This window comes from Urocitellus parryii, chromosome 9 (genome assembly GCF_045843805.1).
Source record: "Urocitellus parryii isolate mUroPar1 chromosome 9, mUroPar1.hap1, whole genome shotgun sequence".
In the NCBI taxonomy this organism is placed as follows: Eukaryota; Metazoa; Chordata; class Mammalia; order Rodentia; family Sciuridae; genus Urocitellus; species Urocitellus parryii.
This window is the reverse complement of record NC_135539.1, coordinates 47,450,735-47,477,357: the sequence shown is the minus strand read 5'-3', so window position 1 is coordinate 47,477,357 and position 26,623 is coordinate 47,450,735. Positions and strand designations below refer to the sequence as shown.

General features: G+C 36.6%; 1 protein-coding gene across 1 annotated transcript; it reads left to right on the top strand.

Moving 5' to 3' along the window:
- The first annotated feature begins 226 nt into the window (after positions 1–226).
- Positions 227–25,648, top strand: Cdnf (cerebral dopamine neurotrophic factor). Its single transcript, XM_026410253.2, has 4 exons — positions 227–434; positions 12,148–12,275; positions 13,402–13,543; positions 16,901–25,648. Exons 1-4 carry the CDS (start codon positions 320–322, stop codon positions 17,077–17,079), a joined length of 564 nt encoding a protein of 187 aa, XP_026266038.1. The 5' UTR covers positions 227–319; the 3' UTR covers positions 17,080–25,648.
- The last annotated feature ends 975 nt before the right edge of the window (positions 25,649–26,623 follow it).

Here is a 26,623-nt window from a genome sequence, read left to right as displayed (position 1 = left end):
GTTGCCACCAATCAGTGTGAAGGTCCCGCCTTCCTTTCCGAAAAGTCTGCGAATGGCTTTAGTGCGTCTCTCCGCTCTCCCCTGGAGCCGCACAGCGCGTGCGATATTGCGCACGCGTAAACTGGTGAGGGACAGGAAGAGGGTCCTTAGCTCCTCCCCCTTTCTTGTGCCTTTCATAAGAGCCAGTAGAAACTCTCTATCGAGTTGCGTCATTTGTCCTAGCAACTCTGGGCAGATTCTTTCCAATCTCTTCGGTAGGTCCTGTAGAAACCTTCAGCAACGCGCGAGTGGTAGAGGCGATTAGAGCTGCTGGTTCAGCATGCGGTGCGCTAGCCCCGCTGCCGTGATGGCATTTTGTGCTGGGCTTTGGGTCTCGAATCCGGTGCCGGCCCAGGGCCAGGAGGCTTGGGGACGGCCGGAGACTGACTGTGAAGGTGAGCAGTGTGTGACCTGCTTGCATGGCGGCGGCACCGCGCTGCAGCTCAGCTGTTGTCGGCTTTGGCTTCCTCAGGCCCCGACAGTAAATAACATTTCACCCAGTAAATACAGGCCCTGTTCCTAATTTCAGAACTCCTTAGCCAAACTCTAGGCAAAAGCTTGAGCCAAGCCCAGTGACACCTTGAGGCCACGTTCTGATTTTGCCGAGAATACTAAATAGCCCCAGAAAAACTGGTGGGTTGGGATTTTTATTAGGTTTTATGCAAACGCTGCTAGATTCTGATGACCCTGGCACCAAACCGATTCTCTTGCTTCTAACCGACATGCTTCTCCCTGCAACAGAAAACGTCTTTCAAGTTCAAACTAGTTTGTGACTCCCAAAAGAAAAATAAAACATGATATGAGTTGGAGTGCTGTAACTCAGAGGACACAGCTAAATGTTACTTTACAAAGGCATGCACAAAGGAGTGTATTAACTTCTTGAGAAAGAGAAGATACACAGCAACAGCTAGGTGCTAAGCAACTCAGTGAGACCCTGTCTCTAAATAAAATTCAAAATAGGGCTGGGGATGTGGCTCAGTGGTTTAGAGCCCCTGAATTAAATTCCTGGTACCCCCCACCCTCTCACCCCCACCCCCACCAAAAAAAAGAAGAAGAAGAAAAAAAAGAAAGACTCCTTTTTTTGTTCTGTTTCTTAGTTATGGACAGCAGCCCAAACACCTGGATCTATTCCCACCAAACTCTCTGTCTTTGAAGCTATCATACCTGGTTTTTGAAAAATCAGCATACTCCACATTAGAGGACTGTTAATAAGAACAAAGACAATTAGCTATGCTAACCCCTTCCTCATGGTTAACTGTAGTACTTACCTCCAGGATTTATTGAGATTATTAGTTTAAATGTATGTCTTCTAAGCTTGAGACTATTCACTGAACAGTAGGTTCACAATATATGTTGCATAGATGGATGAGTATAGTCTATATTATAAGTAAATAAAATCTTAATATCTTAAAATTTGGAGTCTAGCTTTCTACCAGCAATAATTAAACTTTTCTCCAGAAATTTACATATCTACATGATGTTATCTTAAAAACTTGGTTCTAAAGATATTCGTTTCACTGAGTTATAATTTTGCTTAAAGACAGAATTGTGTCCTTCCTATTAATTTAAAGCAACATTTGTTAGGCATGCACAATTGATTTGATAAATCATAATAATTTTCTGGAGCTTGTACTTAAAAACATTTCAGAAGAGACAGAGCATTTGAAGTAATTAAACATAAAGTTTAGGCCATCACTCCTAAATTTATCATAGCTTGTCATGATTATTAACTTGTATCTTCAGCTAATCAATGTGTATATTTCATTTCTTAGATAAAGAAGTTTTATAATTACAGAGGAAGGAAATATTTTGAAATGATTTAGATTCTAAATCATTATTATTGCTTATAAGCCTCTTATTAGCCACTTAATTTCCCTTCAGTGTATAAGATTAAAGTGCTATATCATAGTATGTTTAATAGAGCAAACATAAAACCATCTTGGACCTATTGATGGATTTCTCTTATGTGAACTTAAAAGAAATTTTACAGGATTCACAATCCTGTAAAAAACTTAAATTAATTTGCTACATTTTAAAATTGATAGATTTTTATATAAAGTAATTTCAGGTTTCTGACTTTTCTTGAAAAACCAGATGACCTACCTGGGCATGGTGGCACACACTTGTGATCTTAGCTGCTCAGAAGGTTGAGGCAGGAGGAGTTCAAAGCCAGCCTCAGCAAAAGTGAGGTGCTAAGCAACTCTAAATAAAATACAAACTAGGGCTGAGGATGTGGCTCAGTGGACAAGTGCCCCTGAGTTCAATCCCCAGTACCCCCTGCAAAAAACCAGATGACCTGGCAAGATTGTCCCAAATGGCAATGTATTAAGAACTGACTAAGGCTGTTCTTTTTAGGAAGGACGTGTGTTCTACAGATTTTTGAAGGTTTTTTTCCCCTGAATTCTTTTTCTCGCTTTCATTTTTCTTGCCTGGTCCCTGTAGATATTTAAGTTTGTGATCCTACATTTAGGTAATGTGAGGCTTATTGGAAAACATAAATGTTTCCAAATCTCTTTTAAAAGATGGTTACTATGGGAATATTTTTAAAACTTATTTTGAAATAATTATAGATTCACTTATGGGATTACTTTTAATAAACAAACAAATAAAAGAATGTGATTGTTTGAGGCTATTTTAGCAATACGCCATGAACTTTTAAGTTACTGACCTACTAGGTGATCATGGTGAGGATATTCTACTTAAGCCCAAGGAATAAACTTGGACTTCTCTGTGCCATGTGACACCATGGACTTCTTCCCCATTCAGAAACTCTTCACAGTCTAGATTCTGCTTTTCCCCTCATCTTTACTTCTTATCTTTGTGCCTACTTGTTCAAAGTATCTTTCTGGGTGCTTAATCCTCTAGAAATGGCTTAAAATTAAAATTGTCAAGAGTTCTGCTCTCTGCCCTTCTCTCTTCTCAGTCTACACACTCTTCAGTGTAATCAAAAATCACAAAAGAAAGAAATACTTTGTTATAAGATCTAGATTCAAGATCTAGTTCTGGCTCTATTACTACTTATTAGTCTTATTAGCCACTTAATTTCTCTTCAGTGTATATGATTAAAATGCAAAAGCACATGTTTGTGAACCACCTTGGACATAAAGTACACAGTTGTTGTTGTTGTTTTTATTTGATTGGCTACATTTTAAAACTGGAAGATTTTACATTTAAAAAGTTCAGATTTCTGGCTTTCCTTGAGAAACCAGATGACCAGCTAAGACTGACCTTTCAGTCTGATAAAGTGCAAATCTCCCTCTCCAATCCACATTTTTTCCTAGAATTCCAGACCTTGCAGTTAGTGGACTACTGAACAACTGCATACCTCAAAAGCAACACAGTCAGAGCTAAGGTGGTCATCTTGCCACCTTCTCACTCCCCCATCCCTGTTTTGCTTACAGTGTTAGCATGAGTCATGTACCTGACTAAGTAGTCTGAATTCTAGACTTCTCTTTTTCCCTTGTCCTTTGCAGCCCACCAGTCATTTTGTCCATGGGCTTGACCTCTTTTTTTTTTTTTTTAAGAGAGAGAGAGAGAGAGAATTTTAATATTTATTTTTTAGTTTTTCGGTGGACACAACATCTTTGTTTGTATGTGGTGCTGAGGATTGAACCCAGGCCGCACGCATGCCAGGTGAGCACGCTACTACGTGAGCTACATCCCCAGCCCTGGGCTTGACCTCTTGATGGATGGTTCCATTCTCCTCCCTGGGTTCCAAAACAATCCCATCTGCTTTCCACCACTTTTCTTCCTCCTGTCTAGTCCCTTGGCAGTGTCATCATGTTCCTACTTGTTTAATGTCTTTTACTGGTTTCCCAGTTTCCACCAGGCATCTCCTTCTTTGTTTTCCTATAATATCTAGTACCCTGCTCATGTGGTTCACTAATTGGGTTTCCTCCAAGTAACTGTGCTCTCTTAAAAAGTCAGTACTTGCCTCTCACCAGATCGTTTCCATCAGCTACTGTGGTGCATGGATAGGACCCACACTCAATTTGTTAATCAAATGTACATATACGTGCTGTGACAAACTTTGGTTCGTTAAATGAAAAAAAAAAGAGTACATGTATAATGGCATAATTTGGCGTGAACATACTTTATATACAGAGATCGAAAAATTGTGCTGTATAAGTGAAATAAGGATTGTAATGCATTCCACTGTTGTTGTGTATTTTTTTAAAAAAAGCACATGTTAGAATTCCTGACTAACAAATTTACTACACTTACTGCATTGCCAGTCATATAAAAGTATAACATATACAATTATGTACAGTACATAATACTTGATGATAATAACACTGACCCTTTGTGTTTTCATCCTGACTCACTACTTGGTCTTTTCAGTCTTTCTGGTGTTTTCCCATCTTCTCAATCTTTCTCTCTCTCTCTTCTTTTTTTTTTTTGGGGGGGGGGTGTATTAGGAATTGAACCCAGGGGCACTTTACCATGCGCTGAATCCTGGTTCTTTTTATTTTATTTTTTTAATTTTGAGACTGGATCTCACAAAGTTGCTGAAGCTGGCCTCAAATTTGTAATCCTCCTGCCTCCGCCTCCCAAGTTGCTTCCTATTTTCTAAATATTGGAGTTTCATAAGAATGAGACCTGGGACTATGTCTCTTGTCCATTTCCCCTTACTCTCTGGTCTCAAGAATATTGTTTGAATGTTGGTAAAATAAATTTATGTATCATTCTAAACTTTAACCCTGATCTCCAGATTTATAGTCATGTGCCACATCAGAATGTTTGAGTCAGCAACAAACTGCATATATGAGGATGGTTTCATAAAATTATAATGGAACTGGGAAATTCCTAGGTCCAGTGACATCATAGTACCTGGCGTTACTCACAAGTCTGTGGTGATTCAGGGGTAAACAAACTTACTGCACTACCAGTCATATAAAAGTATAGCACATACAATTATGTTCAGTACATAATACTTGATGATAATAAATGACTATGTTGCTGGTTTATGTATTTATTATATTTTACTTTTTATCATTATTTTAGAAAGTACTTTTTCTACTTATGAAACAGCCTCAGGCAGGTCTTTTAGGAGAGATTCCAGAAGTCACTGTTATCGAAGGAGGTGGCAGCTCCATGTGTGTCATGGCCCCTGAAAACCTTCTTGTAGGAAAAGAAGTGAAGGTAGAAGACAATGATATTGATGATCCTGAGCCTGTGTAGACCTAGGCTGATGTGTATGCATCTTAGTTTTTAACAAAACAACTTTAAAAAGTAAAAAGAAAATTAACCAAATTAAAGCTTGTAGAATACAGGATTTAAAGAAAGTGTTTTTGTACAACTGTACAATATGTATGTGTTTTACACTTAAGTGTTATTACAAAGAGTAAAATAGTTTTTAAAAAATCATAGTGAGCTAAGGTTATTTTATTATTGAAGAAAAGAAATTTAATATAGCCTAAATGAATGGTGTTTACAAAGCCGACAGAAGGGTACAGTGATGTTCTAGGATGTCATTCACTCACCATTTACTCATTGACTCAACTTCCAGTCCTGCAAACTTCTATGCAGGTGAACCATTTTTCCCCAAAAATCTTTCTTTATATATATACATATATATATATATATATGTATATATGACACAATACCCTTATTTTGGTTATTTATTTTTATGTGGTGCTGAGGATTGAACCCAGGGCCTTGCACGTGTTAGGCGAATGCTCTACCACTGAGTCACAACCCCAGCCCCAAATCTTTTGGTTTTAAATATGTTTTTAGTTGTAGATATACACCATATCTTTGTTTATTCATTTATTTTTATGTGGTGCTGAGGATTAAACACAGTGCCTCATATGTGTGAGGCAAGCGCTCAACCACTGAGCTATAGCCCCAGCCCCCAAATCTTTTATACCATAGTTTTACTTTACCTTCTCTTTGCTTAAATATCTTCACACAAATACTTACATTTGTGTTGGGCTTTCTTAAAGTATTTAGTACCATAACAGACCCTACTGACTTATAGCCTAGGCTATAACCAAATAGCTAGAGCGACTTCCAATCCTGCAAACTATCAGGGTTTGGGTAAATATCCCCTGTGATGTTCCCACAACAATGAAACTACTAAAGAACTAATTTCTCAGAATGTATTCCTATCATTAAGTGATGAATGACTGTATATCCAATTGCTTTCTCACTGTTTGCAACTGTTTGCAGTTGGATGTTGTATTAGGGTTCTCCAGAGAAACAGGACCAATAGAAAATATGTATATGTAAGTAGAGCACTCCTCAACTTACAATGGGGTTACATACCAATAATCCCATTATGAGTTAATACTGTCATTAACTCAAAAATGCATTCAATACACCTTACCCAACAAACATAGTTGAGCAACGCAGCACACTGTGGAGTACTAGGGGTTTACCTTCATGATCCTGTGCTTACTAGATCTGTGATTGACTTTTCCTAGCATCAGGCTCTCACTGAAGTCTCCTATAGGGAAGAAGGGCGGCACAAGTGATAGCCAGCTGAGACAAGAAACAGAAGCAGTATACTTGAGAAGTTTTTAGATATTATAATTATCAGCTATGGAATATAAGATTTTTTATGTTTAAAGAAATAGATTGAAATATCAATAAAGGACAGGAGGTGCTAAAAACATCCAATAATTTTGGAGGAAAACAAAATAGACCTCTATAAATAAAATTGATATGATTTAACACCAGATTTATTACAGGTGAGAGAATTTGTGAATTAAGAGATCTAAATAAATTATCAAGGCTGAATCACTGAGAGGTGAAAAGATAAAAATAGGAAATAGAGATAAAAGTACAATAAAACAGAGAAAATTTCTAACATGTTGCTTTTTAGAAGATACAATAGAGGAGATGGAAGCTGAATATATTCAAACAGTATAAATAAAATAATTCCACATCTAATCACATCAAAAGGAAATTGTACAACACAAAAGAAAAATCTTTAAAACAGGAAAAAGACTGATTATCTTCAAAGTGTGTAAGGGTCCGGCGGAGCGTCGGAGAAAGAGACCACACAAGAGACTTACTTCATGCAATTGGCAAAAAGGGATTTATTAATTCAGCATGCTGAGGTTCCAGGCTCACTCAGGAAGATAGAGCAGCCCAGAGCCCAGAGCAGAGGTCAAGCAGAGCTTAAGTACACTTTTTGGAGAGGGTGGGGGGCTTTGCATACATCAGAACAAATCATCATGAGGCGTGGGAAAATTGAACAACAACTCTGAGACGGGATTAGTACATTCATTGGTGAGAACAGGGCGAGCAGGGGTGATTGGTCATTCCTAAGCGGGGTACAAATTTAAACTGATTGGTTTTGGAGCCTAGATGCTTACGGGCCAAGCTACCTGGAGCCCTTAGCTATTAAACAACCAGGGAATCAATGGAGATATTTACTGGGCAGTTCCCGCATTGTCCTAACAACTTACAGAGATTACAGGTTCCGGGGGTAGCAGAAGAATTTTAACAATACCTAGTCTTTACTTTTTAGCCCAGGCCTTGCCATTTAGAAGCTTTACAATGCCCGGTCTTTTACACTTTTAACTCAGACTTTTGCAGCTTAGAATCAGCTTAGAAATTTTACCTTTACAAGTGGTCCTACCTCCAAGTGTGTGGGACTCACTCTGTCCAGAAAGATTCTTGACTTAAGCTGCTGAGAACAATTTTGGAATGCATAGAAAGCAAATCATAAGCAAAAAAATTTTAGACAGCAAAGAAAAAATATACACTCCCTAAAGGCAAGCTGTGGTTTCCACTTACCTCTCGAGAGAAGAAGGGACAAGCAATGCAACCAGGGTTGAACTTTCTGAATATATATAGGATTTTCCTGGGAATAAAAATGTAGATTTCTAAGAAAGTTTTCATAAAAAACAAACATTTGATATTTGGGGTTCACAATGTTTCTTCTTTGTTAAGCATTCCATCCTTAAATCAGATATGGGTACATTGTGTAGGGTTTTGAATCTGGTGACATTTAAATTGATTATGCTTTTGTTCTAGTTGATTTGATACAAGCATACACTGGAGGTTTTATTCATCTAACTAATGAGACCAGCATAGCTGATCATGCTTACAGAGCCAAATCTCCACCTAGAAAGGGTCTCTTTTCTCTCCTTGAGAGCCAACCTATCTCAAAAACAGATGGCTAGTAGACTGACACATGAGTTTTTTGTAATTTTTTCTTTCGGTCTCTCTCTCTCTCTCTCTCTCTCTTCCTTTTTGTTGCTGGGGAGCTGCGGCAGTCTGGCTGGGCACGATTCAGGAGCCACTTGTCAAAAGAAACAAATTTATTTTTAGAACCACACAGCCAAACAAAACAGCTCCTCAGGAAAAACCCTCAGAGCCCAAATGCCACCACCGGCTTCCAACAAGCCTCTCTCACAAAAAACACAAGCCTCCCCGACTCCCCCAATCCTCCTACTCTTGAGGCTGATTGGCTGGATCACATGGGCGGAGCCAAAGAAGTCCCCCAATGAGCAGCTCCGTGGTCTGAAAGGGCAGGGAAACAGCCCAGTGAGCATCACGCAGAGGAGCCAATCAGCTAGATGTTGCTGGGGCCGCTGTGAGCCAATCGTCAGCCGGCAGCTGGAAGTTTGCTGGCAGCTGGAAGTTTGCTGGGGCCCCTTAGGCTGTGGCTCTCAACAGGGAGCATCAAAGGCCTTGCACATATTAGGCAAACACTCTACCACTGAGCTACGTTCAGTAACGAAAAGTAAGAATCACAGAATTATAAAGTAATAGAGCTAGTTTTGAAGTTCAGGTACTGAATCATTAACATATTGCATTCTGAGTGCAGTACTAGGCTCATTTATTTAGGAAAGCATTACAAATAAAATTGGAACAAAGAAGCAGTATCCAAACCATTCAAGTTCTGAATGTTCTTGAAAACCTTAACTCATTATAATGTGTATCCTATTTTTAGGATGCAATGCCCCCCTAGTCCCACCAAGACTAATCTGGTATTTTGTCCCCCTCCAAATCAAGCTGTACTCAATAATGGGGGACTGGCTTTAGTTCTAGAAGTTAAGGATGGAACTGTTGAAAATAGTGTATAGCCCACTGATAGTTGTAATGATTCTATAAAGCTGATTTTAACCATTTTGTCATAACTTTTGGACAAAATTGTAACTCTTTTCCTGCAGGTGGCATTATTATATTTTTCATATACTGCTTTCCTCCTTTTGGGCTCTGGCTAACAATTACGGGACTGAATTGTTATTTCACTTTAAAACTTGCAATTCAATTTTTTATTAATATTGCCAAATATTTTGTAAGCATGTTGGGGATTTTTGCAGTAATCAAAGTTATGGTGAGTTTTCAAAATAAACTTGGAATTATTCCAAACACACTGAAAAATTTTACACAATTATACTAGCATCTAGATTAAACATTAATATTTTAATATTTGCTACCATTCTTTTCTGAATTAAATAAATTGATTAAAAAATAAACTATTAGTTGCAACTAACTCCAACTTTTTTTCCCCGTAATTTTCCTATCTTTCCCATTCTTTTTGTTTGTTTGTTTGTTTGTTTTAGGACTTTTACTACAAACGTGTGTATCCATACATAATGTCCTCTGACTGCTTTTTGGTTCATTTGATCAGTTGAGACTGCTCAACCATCTGATTTGTTCTTACAATTCTGCCAGGATTTTCCACATTGTCAACCCATGCTATTGTCTATGCACTACTCAAAAATCCTATCTTTTTGTTGTGCCTAATAGAGCTTTATTTAGTTTGGGGTTAGAATTTATCTGGTAAAACCTTTTATTTTTAAAGCTCTTATTTTATTTTTTTAAGAAAGACTCCATCTTTATTATTTATCTATTTATTGGTAGTGGGGATTTAACCACTGAACTACATCCCCATCCCTTTTTTTATTTTATGCAGAGACAGGGTCTTACTGAGTTGCTTAGGGCCTTGCTAAATTGCCAAGGCTGGCTTTGAACTTGCAATCCTCTTGCCTCAGGCTTTCTAGTCACTGGGATTACAGGCACGTGCCACTGTCTCTGGTTCTTCACTTACTTTTATTGTGTTGTTGTTTTGACCCTTTTTTTAGCCTTATACTTAAAAAACAAACTCGTTTTTATTGTGGTGAAATATAAAATTCATTGCCTTATTTTTAAATCCCCAGTTTAGTGGTATTAAGTACTTTCATACAGTTGGGCAAACATCATTACCATCCAGCACCAAAACTCTTTTCATTTGTAAAAATTGAAATTCTACACCCTCATTCCCACCCCTGGCAGCCACCATTCTATTTCCTGTTTCCTTTCATTTGACTTCTCTAGGTGTCTAAGAGAAGTGGAATCCTGTGAATTTTGTCTTTCTGTGACTGGCTCATTTGTACTGCATTTAGTTGAGTTTTAAAAGTTTCGACCTGAAAAACCCTGTTCTATAACTGCAAGTTTAGCATATTTACACTTATTGCAATTAATGATACTTTTGGATTTATTTCTTTAATTTTGTGAGTTTTTTAAAATGTATTGTGCTTTTTCTTTGCTTCTGTTTTGCTCTTTCCTCTAATAAACTGTCAAAGTTTAAAAAATTTTTAAAAATCCTTTCTTCTAATTCTACTGCATTAGAAGTATTATGTGTATATATATATATATATATATTTTTTTTTTTCTTTTTTTGTTATTACCCTTACGCTTTTATCATATTCCGTTGGCTAAAAAGCAATATGATTTGGTAATATTTCTCTATCCTCCTAGATAATAAAACTCCTTAGGAAGTTTAAATTGAATTCTTCGTTTCTCATCTTATGTTTTATGATTATACTGTATTTGGTTTTGCTTTATGTTTTCACTATTATAGGTTCATTATTTTTGTTTTATATACTTAATCCTTATTTACATCTTCACACCTTTGCCATTTTCTCTTCTCATCATTACAAGACTACACTACAACTTGATCTTCCTTGTTGGATTCTATCTCCTTCTTCCTGAAGTTCATCCTTTACTAGCTCTCCCTCAGCACTTGAACTCAATACTGTTTAAGTGAATAAATTAATTTAATCAAACAGCTTTTTTTAAACAAAATTAAACTACTTGAGGTGTCTAGTGTGTAATTTTAGAATGATAGATTCTGCCTTGTTTATTAGGTAGATATTGGTCTCAGTACAGGGATTCAAGAAGAATAAATAAAATACAAAATAGGGCTGGGGATGTGGCTTAGTGGCTGAGTGACCCTGAGTTCAATTCCTGGTACTCCCCTTGCCAAAGAAAGAAAAAGAGAGAGAGAGAGAACTAAAGCCCTCCATTTTTCCTTAATTTGTTCCCCTAGATCTCTCTTTCTAATATCAGGACCACCATTTACCAGGATAAGCTTCTGGCTTCCGTTTCATTCCTGGCTTGCTTGGCCCAGATGTCTGCTCACTTGGGAAAGCAACTTCCTCCCACAAAGGGGTAACCTGATGAGTAAGTAAGTATACCCTGAGTCAGACTGCCTGGGATCTAATGCCCTCTCTTCCCTTACTGAGCAAGTTAGGTAACCTCTGTTTGACTCAGTTTCTTTTATCTGTAAAAAGAGGATAATAACATATCTACATCATAACTTTGTTGTGACGCTTGAATGAGTTAAAATGCAATGCTTAGAATAGGGCCTGCACCTACCAGCACCTGCCAGAACCTGCCAGCACCTGCCAGACGTTAACTGTGTTGGTTGTTAATGTCAGCTCCCCTCCTGAACTCTATCTCTTCTACTGGCTGTGGACAACTGAGACTGAATATGACTGTTCAATTGGGTTTTGACTTTAGCCCCATGATGGTGGAATATACAAATTTATGCAGACTACCAAGGGGCTTCATTCAGTAGCCTTCAGAGGATTTTCTCTGCACTTAAAACTAAACTGTCAGAAGATCATATTCTATGGAAAGCTGTTTTCTTTTAGGGCTAGTCAAAGTTTATTAAAAAATGTTCTCATTTTAGGTGGAACTTGATTTCAAAGATTGATTGATAAATTAATTCACTCAGCTCATGTGTCCACTGCAATTAAACTTTATAATAGGCCCAAAATCATTCTGAGAACTTGAACCCATAGTCACATGAGTGGGTCATGTATTTACTGGGAGTGGTTGTGGTAAGTCATGCATACAAACATATTTCTTCATTCCTTCTAGTGTGTCAAGAATTCTTGAACCGATTCTACAACTACTTGACAGCCAAAGGAGTTCATTTTTCACTGGACACTATAGAAAAGGAATTGATCAGCTTTTGCTTGGATACCAAAGGAAAAGAAAACCGCCTGGTATATTAAATTTTCATCTTTTATTTTTCCCATGTGCTTAAAGAAAGCTATGACTAATTTTATTGCTCACTTGGACTTGATGTTCTACTTGAAGCACATTTCTTATGGACAGCAAGAGGAAATCAGTCTTCTAAAGAAATGATCTATGTATTTTTATCCAGAACATATTATTTCATTTGGCTTTCTGAGTAAACAATTATATATTTTCTTAAATGAAATTGTAAGAATGAATTCCTAATAAGAACTTACTGTCCTGAGTTAAGAGTGGGTAGACTTTCCATTTCTTACAAGACAACTACTCAAACCTATCAAAACATTTTATACTATTATCAATACATAACTAATGAAGTGTTTATAATTTTCTTGTTATGACATTTAGATGGTGTTTCCTGGGCTTACACATATAGTTTATTTCAATATAGTGTTCTACATAACTAAGGACAATTTTATACCAATTCATTCTTCCCTAAAATGTTCATGTTGAATTTGTCAGTTTAATCTGCGTTTTTGACCACTTAACTCCAATACATCATAAATTTTTTGTCAATTATTTGTGCCAGTAAGTTTTATATTTTTATATGTAAATTTTTCTTTTTCCTTTTTTTCCCCCTGCAATACTAGGGATTGAACACAGGGCCTTGTGTATGCTAGGCCTCTGAGCTACATTCTTAGCTCTACACATAAAATTCTTAAGTCAGGTAGCTTGAAAGGAAGTATTGCATGATGGAAAAGGTCATGGGCTTGACAGCCAGGGTGCTGAATTTTATAATTCTGACTCTTCTACTTGCTGGCTGTGCAGCCTTAGATTTTTCGGGCAAAATGTGAGGATAATAATAGTTCTTGCTTCACAGGATTGTTTTGAAAGGTAAATAAGTTAATGCAGCCCTTGCACAGAGAAAACACTTAGTAAGTGTGAGCTCTTTTCACCAGTCTTTCAACATTGAGCATGTAGTAAGGTGCTTCTAAGTAAGATGATCATGAGAGTGGAGTCACTTGTTTTCTTAGCAGGGGTTAAAATTTAATAGCTGGACTATGAAAACTAGGTTAACCTTTTTCTCCCCTTTCTATACTGGATTACTTGCTTTTTTCATTGCTTGGGATGCTAAATTCTCTTCATTCTCGTCAGTGCTATTATCTAGGAGCCACAAAAGATGCTGCCACCAAAATCCTAAGTGAAGTCACACGCCCCATGAGTGTACATATGCCTGCAATGAAGATATGTCAGAAGCTGAAGAAAATGGACAGCCAGATCTGTGAGCTGAAATATGGTATAACAAGACAAGTGCTTTTTCCATTATGTCTGATTGTATTGCCAAACCTCAAAACACAGGGCCATGTTTTCTAAAAAGTCAGAATTAGAAGCAAAGGAATTCTCCACTCACTGATAGCTTTCTGGGCTGATAAATAGTATCTTGTACCCTCTGAACTCCTTTGAGGGAAGAGAAATAAATAGTCCTGGCATAATCAGTCTTAGGGTGAAACTGCCAATCCAACGAGCAAAGTTTAAATTCTTAGTTTACCAAGGCAACATCAGCCAAGTCTGTCAAAGAAAATTTCAAAATACAGGAGAGTAGCTACTTATGGTGATTTAGTTTATGGTAATGTATTAAGATAAAGTTTGAATCTAGGGTTGAGGTGTGGCTCAGTGCTTTAGCACTTGCCTAGTATGCATAAGACCCTGGGTTTGATCTCCAGTACTGCAAAATCAGTAATTGCACCTATTCAGAGGTGATAAAAGGATTTGATTTCTCCATATGACTCTATCTATCCTACACTTGTCTGCCATTCTACCAGCTTTAAACTTTAGGAAATAGGTTATTCACATCAAATCAGGTTTGGCATGATGAAATAGCTTATCAGAGGTCCCAAAAATAAACAGCAAGGAAAGGAAGAAGATGCCCTATTTTAAACATTATCCTTGGCCTTATAAATTTCACGTAGTTCGATCTATTTGTACACTGGGGATTTGAATCTGGGCCAGCCTTTTGGGTAAATTGAGTAGGTATAATAAAAGGCTGGGGAATTCTTCCCTCAACTGTCCTGAAGACCTAAAATTCCACCAATCCCAAGACTCATTTCTTCAGCTTAAGTCATTGTTTTATGTTACTTACCCAGTGTAGAACAATAGACTACCTAAGTAATTAGCATCCAACTCTGAATTATTTGTCTTATTTCCCAGAACAGCTGTGTAATATGCCTATGCACCAGAGCTATAGCAAACTTGAAATAGGTTTAAGGTTGAAAGATACCACAGATAACTATATCTCAATTTGCCAAACATAGGCCATAACTTCCAGGGTAGTTATTATGGGTAGGCATCCCTCTTTATTAGCTTCAAAGTAGTGAAGCGGAGGAAGGAGTCAGGGAGTCCACATAAACAATATTCACAAAAGGGACAATGTGTGCTGATTCTTTAATTCAACACTTTTTTCCACAAAATACTCTTATTTGCATGGGATCTTACAGGATCCTTAGAAAACAGAAAAAAAATAATCAGATATTGAGACAAAATGAATGTTTGCTAATATTTTGGTAACACTGGCCACTAGAGGCCCTTCGGGAGCCATGAACTATTTTTAACTTCAGTATTGACTTTTTCTTTGTAGTTTTAGGATGTCACAAAGATGTTTCCCCTTTTAAAAATTAATGCAAAATGACAATTTCTGGAGAAAAAATATCAAAGAAGCTACTGACACTTGCAGGAAAATATTTTTCTCCTTCAGCCATTTCTCTTGAATTAATCAATAGTACCAAATTATTCTTCTTGTCAGGAAAGAAGAGACTGAGCAGGTAACTTTGTGCTGTGGAATATTAATAAGTTGGGTTATTTATGACAGTTTCTACTTCAAAGGTATTCTGTCAAAGCAGCCACAAACTAACAACCAGTTGAGTGTGGAGTTGGATGTTTTCAAGGAAGGTGTCATTTGGTTTTTGAACTAAAAAAATGTTTGTCTTTGCATATTTTGTTTTTAATAGCACAAGGATCACTCTAAGGATTTAAGGATTCTCTGAAGCACAGAGTATAGATGACCATCCAAAAATTTTTTAAAAAAATCTTTAAAATCCAATTTTTAAACTAATATTCATTTACTGGATATTTTTGACAAACTGCTGAATGACTATTGGATTTTTAATGTTTTAAAATGTGATATTCCATTATGCAGGCAGAAAAAGAAAAAACATTTTTAAAAAAAGAAGTCAGGCTGAAAAAGTCGTGGGATGGGTATAATTACTTAATAAGTAAATGTGAATGTTGTGTAGGGGCAACACTTGGCAGTAGGGGAGAGGCAGAGGAGACTTACTTTTGAAAGAGGAAAATTACCCATTTCTGATAGGGAAATGACAATCATGAGTTTATTATAGATGAGCTTAAATTTTTGTTACTTTTGGACATGGCAATAAAGACTAAGTTCTTAATGTTTTCTGCAGGTATTCTTTTTAAACAGGAAGATAGTAGTCTTGGTAGAGGAGTTAGATGCTGGTGACAATAGTATTGGCAAGAATTTTAAGAGCCAGGTTGACTGATACCATAGCACTAGCATTAGAGAAGTAGGTATACCACAAAGGACCACAAATAAAAGCTGGGATAATTTAGTAATCCTGTTAGGGTGGGGCATTAGGTGAGTTTAAGTAGAGATGCAAAATAATTAAGGATTAGTGAAAATGTTACTAATTTTGTCCCTAGGTTTTGGTTTCTTTAATTTTTATTGAAAACTCTATAGTGCTCATCTGTCTTACTGAAGTCATGTATAAAAAGTGAACTGTGGGCTGGGGTTGTAGCCAAGTTCCAGAGAGCTTGTTTAACACTGTGAGGCACTGGGTTCCATCCTTAGCACCACATAACAAAATAAACAAATAAAATAAAGGTTTGCTGTCCATCTATAACTACAAAAAAATTTAAAAAAAAGAAAAGTGAACCATAACTGGCTGCTTAGCTGCTTTCATTGGCTACAACCAAAGCCACCCAAAAGACACTGCCTTTATGGATTTCATCTTTTTACTTTAGGAACAGCAATTAGGATTTAGTGCTATTTGTTTTAGAAATGCTGATCTTGAGAACCTCACAGATCTACATAGGCTCATGTTTTGAGCTGTTATAATCCCTGGGAGAGAAAGAAAATTAGATAAAGCACTATACAGTTCTTTGGGCACTTTGTACAGTTCTTCCTTGGTATACTCAGGGATTGGTCCAAGGACTCCTTGTGGACACTAAAATCCTCAGATGTTCAATTCTCTTTTATAAAATGGTGTAGTGTTTGCATAGAATCTATTTACACCCTCCTTTTAACTTACTTACTTACTTTATTTTGTTATTTATTATGGTGCTGAGGATCAAACCCAGGGCCACATGTATGCTAGGATAGTGCTCTGCTACTGTATACATCCCCCCTGTATACTTTGTCATCTAGATTGTATTAATTATATTATTTTAATATAGAGATGATTTAAAGTATAACAGACCATACAGTGTAATGTGATGTTGTTATATTGTATTATTTAGGGAATAATGATAGGGAAAACATTGTATGTGGTCAGTACACAGAAGCATTTATCCACCTCCCCCGCATCACCAAACATCTAGGCGGCTCTATATTTTAACTGTGCTTTTCCTTTTTGGCATTTAGAAAAGAACTTGGACTTGGCATCTGTGGATCTTCAGAAAATGAGAGTGGCAGAACTGAAACAGATACTGCACAGCTGGGGTGAGGAGTGCAGGGCCTGTGCAGAGAAAACTGACTATGTGAATCTGATCAAAGAACTAGCACCCAAATACACAGCAGTGCACCCCAAACCTGAACTCTGATGGATACCAATACACCATGAATTGTAATTAGAGAGAAAATGACACTTGAGGACAAGGACATGTTTGTTAAAAATGACTAGGGATGGTACTGCATTGGGTCTCAAGCTTTTTGGCCCTAATATTATATATCAGAATTTTGTTACTTAGGCTTATAACTAAAATTACTAATATCATTGGCATCTTACAAATGTACTAGAACCTAAAAGTGCCTTTCGCATAATTTTCTTTGAAGAACTATGTAAGTTATCATTGCCTACCTCTAAAATTGGGGGAAATGAACTACCTAAAATTGATGAAGTAAATTGATCATAGGGTGAAAGGAGTGCTCACATATTTCTCTTTGTACAAGATTTTTAAATTAAATACATTATACTAGAACAAAAGAAACAACAGCTAGTTTATCTGACCCACAACTTCAACCTCAAATAATTACTGAACATAATCAAAAGGGTTTATATATGTATGTGTATGTGTGTGTGTGAGTGTGTGTGTGTGTATATATAAATATATATGTATATATATGCACATATATTTTACATGTTCTATTTTCAACTGCAAATCATGTACATTCTGGCTCTTTGATGTCAGAATGGTAATGCAGTCTGCTGGAAGTTAGTGTTTCCCATCTGAGGAAAACATACTTAAACCTACTTAAAAAAATAGATTAAGATTCTACATAAGAATAGTCAATGTTTTGGCAAGTTGTAATTGTGCTTGAATTGCTAAGTGAACCAAGCTCAAAGTCTTATTCATTGTCTATTATTGCACATCAGATGGACTTTTGATAGAGGATTAAAGCATATTAAGAGCACTTGCAGACAGCATGGAACTTTATGGTTCTTAATGCTGTTTTATAAGCTTTAAATTATAAAGTAGTACTCAGTTCTGTTTTCCCACCACAGAAGGAAAAGAAACCCATGGTAGAAATGGTTGCTTTGCATGGGGGTGGAAGTGGGGGAAGACTCAAGAGCAGGGTTTCTCTGAAACTTTCTGTGGTGATGGGAATGTCCTACATCTAAATTGGGTGATCATGAATGTGATTGTCACACTCATCCAGTAGTACAATTAAGATCAGGGAAATTTGTATATGTAAAAAAACTGCCTTAACTCTGCGGTTCAGGAGGCTGAGGCATGAGGATTGAGAGTTCAAGCTATCCTCAGCAATGGGGAGGTGCTAAGCAACTCAGTGAGACACCGTCTCTAATAAAATACAAAAAAGGTCTGGGGATGCAGCTCAGTGGTTGAGTGCCCCTGAATTCAATGCTGGTATCCATCCCTCTCCCCCAAAAAACTGCCTTAAGTCAGGTACTGTGTGGCACATATAAAATCCCAGCAACTTGGGAGGCTGAGACAGAAGATTACAAGTTCAAGACCAGCTTCAACAACTGAGCAAGGCCTTAAGCAATTTAACAAGATCCTGTCTCAAAGTAAAAAATTAAAAGGGCTGGGGATGTAGCTTAGTGGTACAGTACCTCTGGGTTCAATCTCCAGTTCCAAAAATATTAAAAATTAAAAGACAAAGCTCTAAAATTATTTGAAAATTGCCTAAAATTAATCAATTCAACAAATTCAACAATCAATTGTTTATTTAGAGAATTGCATTTCCTGACTGGGAGTCATTTTGAGAAGTGGAGGAGAAATTTGCCAGATTGAAAAGTATATATTGAAATTATAATGTTACCTTTTTTAAATGCTACAGAGGTAAATGACTTTTTAGCTGAGTGGTTACAATATAACCAAACTTGTCACAGAATTAGTAGTTCCCTAGGAGACACATTTATAAAGTAACTGAAAAATTAAAATAAAAAAGCTTTGGTGTAATGACAGGCCTTAAGTAGTTATTGTTTCTGGATTTCATTAGCTATCTTATCATCATGTGTAATGAACCTACTTTATTTTGAATTATGTCTTTAAAAAGCCCAACGTTAGGGCTGGGGTTATGGATCAGCAGTAGAGCGCTTGTCTAGCATGTGTCAGCACCATATTAAATAAATAAAGGTATTGCATCCATCTATAACTAAAAATATATTTTAAAAAAAGTCCAAAGTTAGTTTTTAAAACGTCTTTTAAAGTATTTTTTTGTTATAGTTGGACACAATCTTTTTTTTTAAATTTATTTTTATGGGTCTCCCAAGAGCTAGGTGAGCGCTCTACCACTGAGCCATAATCCCAACCCCTTTAAATTTTCTTTATAGACTTTTTATTTGTTTCTTGTTTGTTTTTTGCATTTTGAGCTTATAGTGAAACTTGTCTTGAAAATAATGTTTACTCTCTGACTTCAAAATCGGGTCATATTTCTGTGTCATTTTTTTCAGGATATAAATCTAGGTAATAAGAACACCACTCAGCAGGTCATTCCAATCAACGATGGTTAGTCTAGTTTTTAAAGAGAATTTTTATCAGTATTTCTCAAATTGCTTCAATTGCACATTCAGTGACTCTGGGGTGGGACCTGAGCATTTTTAAGAAGCCCCCAAATGTCCTCGTTGCTCTTTCAGGGGCCACACATGAGTGGCAAGGGCCCAAGTCATGATCCTGTGATTGATATAATTTTTCTTTTTGCCAGTCTGAATCAGTTAAATTTTTGATAGAGTTGAATATAACAACAACAAGAAAATGTGCAAGAATTTCTTCTTTCATGTTAAGGAAGCACAGAGCTAGCTAGTCCAGTGTAAATCTGGCAGTTCCCCAAAGTTAGCAGGGACTCAGCTCCAGTCATTTTGCTTCACATCCTAGTGGCAGGTGTCATTTTTAACCCACAGTCCAGGTTGGCTGCTGGAATTTCTTATTCCAAAAGGGAGAAGTCTGGAAAGGACTGGCCTCTCACCTGAGCCCCTGTCCCACCTGGGTCCTCATCCCACTTGACTCTGTTTCCATACCTTTGACCAGAATGTAAGCACATGTCAATTTGGTTGTAAGAGAATTTGGAATCATTGCTGTCCAGATAAAACCAGCGTTTTTTTCTTTTTATTTTCTTTTCTTGTTTTTTTAACTGAGGAAAGGGGGAAATAGTTTGTGACCACAAACCATCTCTGCCATATAGTGTCAATCTTTCCTTGCTATGAATCTAAGGCTATAATTCCTGATTATAATACCTTAAATAATTCTTCCTCCTCCTTTTTATTTGCATCTTTCATATATATAGGCTATGACATTTCTTTTTTTTAGCTCTATAAGAACTAGCTATTTTTTTTGTTGTTGTTCTCATTTAAATCCCTTCTTCTGTCATTGATGTGTATTTTATGCCCCTTTTTTATGTGTTTTTACCCCAAATTCATAAGTACAGAAGATTTAGAAATGAGACATTTTGACAAAAGTGAAAAAATTCTGGGCTAAATAGGTTCATGTGAACAGTTTTATTCTGGGAAGACATGATTCCTATCTAGTCTAGATTTCAAAAATTCCAAGCAGGAGACTCTTTAATTTGGTCCTTAAATGAACATTGGTGTTCAAATATAACATTTAGAGCACAACTTAAAAGTTCTAGTTCTTCATTTGAACATGGATAATCTGTAATCTTCATTCCACCAAAAAGGTTTAAACTTAGACTAAATAAGCTTGGCCTATCGGACAAGAAGATTTTTAATTAGTAGACCTGAAAAGCACAATGGAACACTTTGTGATCCAAAGGCCCCATCCATGGGTTTGAACAGCTCTTAATAAGAGTCTTTTCTAAGTAGGTAGCTATGAGCTTTCAGCCTGTGGATTTCATCCCAAAGAAGTAATTATCTGGTTCCCATTTTTTCATAATACACTTGAAATAAAACAATCCCACCCAAAGAGACATCCTCTTGGGCATGCTAATGTACTGAATTCAGAAACTTTTTTTTAGTTCCCTCTTTTTTTTTAAAGAGAGAGAGACAGAGAATTTTTTTAATATTTATTTTTTAGTTTTCAGTGGACACAATATCTTTATTTTATTTTTATTTGGTGCTGAGGATCGAACCCAGCGCCCCGCGCATGCCAGTCGAGCGTGCTACTGCTTGAGCCACATCTCCAGCCCCAATATGAGGAATCTTAATTTTGTAATACGAATAAAGGATTAAAGCTAGGAATTTAATTGCATCAAGTAATTATTCCTCTAATTATTATTATTATTTTTGGTATCACAAAACATGGGTCAATATAAAAGGAAATGGATAGCCAGGTGTGGTGGTGCACACCCATAATCCTAGTGACTCAGGGGGCGCTTGAGGTAGCATTCTGGAATACCTTCCCATAAATGTGGTCAGGTTTTGTCATCAGAATAATTCAGGTCAGGTCAGGTCAAGTTTTGCATTTCAATGAGTTACAATAAAAGAATTTAAGATATCAGAAATTTATGGATTTAGAGATGTTAGATGAAAGATTGTAGAAGACATATTGTAATTTTGTGGTGAACCTATTTAGCCCAGAGTTTTTTGTGGTGACTCATTAATTAATGAGAATTTTGGAGTTGAAAAGCATCTGGGGGGCCTCTGTAAACTGGGGTATAGGGCTCTAATTTTGTTCTTTTGGCTCCTTGCTTTCCCAGGGAATGGACTAGGGTAAATAGTAAATACTCACAGAGGAAATGCACCCATTGAATTGCCTTCCTTCCTCAAACAGGTGCATCAGCTGTGGTTTTTCTTCAGGTCACCAGAATCAAGAAACACAAAGGAGCAGCTGCTCCTCCTTCCCGCCTCCCCTACCTTCAAGATGTCACTCTCATTAGATGACAGTTCTCCCTGTTTAACCTTTGTGACACACCATCAGACAGCCTCTCTGCAATGTTTACAATGGGCTGCAGAAGACATTGTTTACCAGACTCTTGTCCTTTTTCCTTTTGAATTTTTTAAAACCTATTTTGGAAAGAACAGATCAAATGTTGGCTTCTTAGTGACAGAGCAGCTACAAATACATTCTGAGGGATCTTGGGCTTTGCAGTTTCTAGCAGGCAGTAAAACTGGCTCACCTGTTAGATATTATCTAGGAATGTGTGTACATCCCAGGAATTTGGGCAGGTCCCTCACTTCTGAAAGTCCTTCTATAGCTGCTACATATTTACTTATATATCTTTAGTCCTCTTTAACTGTGAATTAGCAAGTTCCTTGTTTCTCTCATAAAGAACTCAAGTTTTCTCCTTCCCAGATTGAATTTATATGTATATATTTTGCCTTCCTAGAATGACAGAGCTCCTTGACCGTGAGTGGTATGTACTCAAACACCTGGTTTAGATCCTGACTTTGAAAAGGATCTTTGCAGTCTGCTTCCTCTGATGCAGTTTGTTGGAGATTTCCCAAAATTTCATCCTATTAGAGGATCTTACTATTATAATAGCCTGAATATACAAAGATAGAAGTGAAAAATAATAAGATGAAGAGAGACTGAATGGAATCTGAATTCTAGGTTTGTTTATAGTCAGTTTGGTCACCTGAGAGTCAATCAATTTTTTTGGTCCTTGGTGTTTCATCTTAAGAATATAGCTATAAGGGGCCGGGGATGTGGCTCAAGCAGTAGCGCGCTCGCCTGGCATGCATGCGGCCCGGGTTCGATCCTCAGCACCACATACAAACAAAGATGTTGTGTCTGCCGAAAACTTAAAAAAAAAAAAAAAAAGTTAAAAATTCTCTTCTCTCTCTCTCTCTCTCTCTCTCTCTCTCTCTCTCTCTTAAAAAAAAAAGAATATAGCTATAATTGTCTACCTAATAGGGTTATTGTGAGGATTAAATGAAAAAATATGAGTAAAACACACAATAGAGTGCTAGCCTAGAACAGACACCTCAGTAGATATTAGTTCAATCTGAATGATACTCGGAACCTCTTGATATTTCTTTTCTTTCTCCTTTTTTTCCTTTTTTTTGGGGGGGGGGTATGTGTGTGGTACTGGGAATTGAATAAAGGCTCAATCTACCACTGAGCTACCTACCCAATGTTTTTGTTTTGTTTTTCTGAGACAGTATCTTGTAAATTGCTGAAACTGTCCTCAAACTTCCAATCCTCCTGCCTCAGACTACTGAGTAGCTGGGATAACAGTATGTGCCACTATCCCGCTTGAATGATTTTATGATTCTCACAGCATTTCACATGAAGGCATGATGAGTACTGGCCCATTTTTTAATACATGAGGAAGTAGGGCAGAGGTGACATTTAACAATTTGCCCACAGAGGCCAGGAAATCTATTCAGGTCAACTGACTTCTGGGTTGCATGGAATTTTTAGACTGAGAAATTCAGGGCTGACTGGTGATTTGGAAACTAGCACTTTAAGTGATCTTTGGGAAACAGACATAGTCACACTTCATGCCTGTGAGTTCTTAAGGGGATTGCAAGAAATAGTCAAATAAAAATGATGTAAGGTGATTGAAATTCAGTAAGTAGTGAATATAACGTGTTCTTGAATGGTAGCTGTAAATGGTGATGGGCTATCTCTTTTATTTTTGGTGATTCAATGTTTCAGGAGTATCCTTATCTTCACACCTCTGTGCTGCTCTTGCATCAGGTAGGATGCAAAAGAATTTAGGTCAACTGTTTTGTTAAACATCATAAAGAGTGATGAATATGTTCATGACCATTTTTATTGCAGTCACATAGACCAGTCTTCTGGAAACACCTGGGAAATGTACTCATTAGCACATGTCTCTCGAATGCCTATTAAAGCTCTTGAAACTCAGTAATCTAAAATACTTTGTTAATTGTGCTTTATTGAAAGTAGTTTGGCCATTAGTAATTTTTCCATTTATCTTTTTCTTTGAGGCAAAAATATACTAGAATGTGATACTCTAATGTATTTTGAAAGAGTAATATTTCACTTGTTTAAATTATTAGACAATATAAGGGTTTTCCCCTACACACACAAATACATTTTCATGGTAGTGTCAGTGGCTTTCATCTAACCTCTACCTGCTGGTGTAAGCCCTAAATTATCTCTTTCTTTTTTAGGAAAACATGCAGTAGAGTGCTTGGGAAACCAGTGAGTATCTACAGATGTGCTTTGGTTAAGATCTTAACTTTAAGCTTGGATGTTCATGAACAAATACAGAATCAGAAAAACAAAAGGACACTGAAGTACTTTTAGTAATCACTGTAGTTAACTCACATGGAATTTTCTTCCAAGCTATAATAATGATGATAATTGATGATTTCATATTTTTAGCATGACTATTGAGTGTGGCTCAAGTGGAAGGCATTATAAACTTTTCATTCCAAATATCTTGACTCTTTGATGACCTTGACCTTCTTGGAAATAAAAACATTCTAAGATACCTTCCTGCTTAGCATCATTGGCCCCATCATACAAAATCAAAAGCCTCATAAAAAATAACCACATACAAGCTTACTTTCTGTTTGTGCCTGTAAATTACACCTTGTACTTCCAGTGATTTCTTAGGTGGCATAAGGAGCAGTTTTGCAAGGGAAATGTCCCAGGCTTTGCAGGATTGTCCTAGCTGAGCTTCTGCTTCCACTATAGTTCAGATCTGCCCCAGACATTGACAGGGTGATGGCACCACCCACATCTAGACTTAGTTCCATTTTGCTTTGGAATGCTTAAATTATTCCAGGGATGGCCTTTCCTACTCCCAGCTTCTAATTCAGAACAATGGCATATAGGCAGAAATTTTGCTATTCCAAAAATGTCAACTATGTCTTACACATTTAAATATCACATCCTGTAGAGATGTCAAAGGAGAATTGTTCTTTTAATACGCACAAGAGACAAAGTTGTTTCCTTGATTCTGTTTTTGCTGATTATGTCTGAGTAATTTTACATGTGCTTCCCTCCAATAAAATACCCAGCCTGGGATGAAGGGAAGTTTCCATACACATTCTTTATAGGCTAACATAGACTTTCTGGATAAAAGCCAGAGTCTTTAAAAAGAGAGCAGATTGCTAGAAAGAAATAAGAAGTAAGTTGTCAACTTGAAATTTGCCAGTTGCTGTTGTGTGGATATATGGGAAATTTTATTTCCCACTTAAGGGTCTTTATGATTTTGTCCATTGGCACAAAGCTTACCTTGAATTTATTATTCCTTTTGAATACTTGGGTAATCCAAGTCTGAGGGTTTTTCTTCCTAAGACATGCTGATTTTAAGCACATGATCTTATCTACTAGTAAAAATTTTAAAGGAAATGTTTCAAAGGGTATTAAGTAACAACTTAAATATCTTTTGATGGGGAATTGATTAAAAATGATAGACTACTAATCTAAGACAATTCTATGCAGCAATTAAAAGACCAAGGTAGATTTTTGTATACATGCAAAAAGATCTCTATGATGTATTTTTAAGTGAAAAAAGTAAATCACAAAACAGTTTTATACAGCATGATCCCATCTTTTTAAAACAGCAACAAAATGTCATTATATGTTAATAAGAATAGAAAAGTGTCTCAAATGCCTCTTTTTTCTCTTTTCCTATATTGTTTGATTTTGCTAAAAGTTGGTATTGATTTTTATTATATGTATTTTAAGTGATTTTAAAAATAACTTTAAACATTTAAATTTTAAATAATTTAATTTTAACATTAAACTTGCTAAAAAATTGCAATTTCAAGAATAGTACACAGAAGTCCTGTAAGCCTTTCCTCAGATCTGCCAGCTATTAAAAGTCTACCATACATTCCTTAGCTCTTTCTCTTTCTTTACATTTTTTTCTCCTAACCATTTCAAGAAAAGTTACAAAAGGCACAATGTTCCATTTCCTCTAATTTCATTAGTGTGGACACAAGGACACTCCCCTCCTAGTTACTAAATACCCATCAAAATCAGGACGTTAACATTGATGTGATATTGTCTGATAATCCACAGATCCACCCAAATTTCACAGATGATTTAAATAATGATGCTGTGATCTGGATTGTGGAAGTCTGACACAGGTCCATGTGTTAGAAGCTTGGTACCCAGGGTGGTGCTATAAATAGGGTAGTGGAAGCTTTACTACTTGGGGCCTAGTGGGGGCATTGGGTCATTGGGGCTGTGGCCCCAAGGGGATTGGGACTTGGCCCATTCAGTTACTCTCTTGTTTCCTGACAAGAATTGAGCATTTTCCACCATCACATGCTCTCTGCCATTGTCATACATTACCCCCATCAGAGGCTCAAAGAAATGGGTCCACTTCATCTTGGACTGGAAACTCCAAACCAAACCTTGAGTAAAAATAAAACTTTTCTGTTTATAAATTAATTATCTCAGGCATTTTGTGATAGTAACACAACATTGACCAATACAATGGTCTTTATAGGTTTAGGATCCAATCTATAATCATGCATTTCATATAGTTAGCATGTCTCTTTAGTCATCTTCAATAAGGAACAGTTATTTAGTCTTTCTTATCTTTCATATTCTTGATGTTTTTGAAATACAGGCCAATTCCTTTGAGCAATGTCTCCCAAGTTGAGGTTGTCTGAGTTTTGTCATGTTTAGATTCAAGTGTATTACAGGAATATCATAGAAATGAGGGTGTGTCCTTCTTAGTTCGTATTATCAAAAGGCATCTGATATTAATTTAATCCATTACTGGTGATTTTAACTTTCATCATTTAGTGAAAATGTTTCTCCACAGAAAAGTTCTTTAATAAATACTTTATGA

Excerpts from the sequence above, each read along its gene's own strand:
- Cdnf (XM_026410253.2), top strand. The coding sequence starts at position 320 with ATGCGGTGCGCTAGCCCCGCTGCCGTGATGGCATTTTGTGCTGGGCTT. Across the intron at positions 435-12,147 it reads GCCGGAGACTGACTGTGAAG|TGTGTCAAGAATTCTTGAAC; the intron begins GTGAGCAGTGTG and ends CATTCCTTCTAG. Across the intron at positions 13,544-16,900 it reads GATCTGTGAGCTGAAATATG|AAAAGAACTTGGACTTGGCA; the intron begins GTATAACAAGAC and ends TTTGGCATTTAG.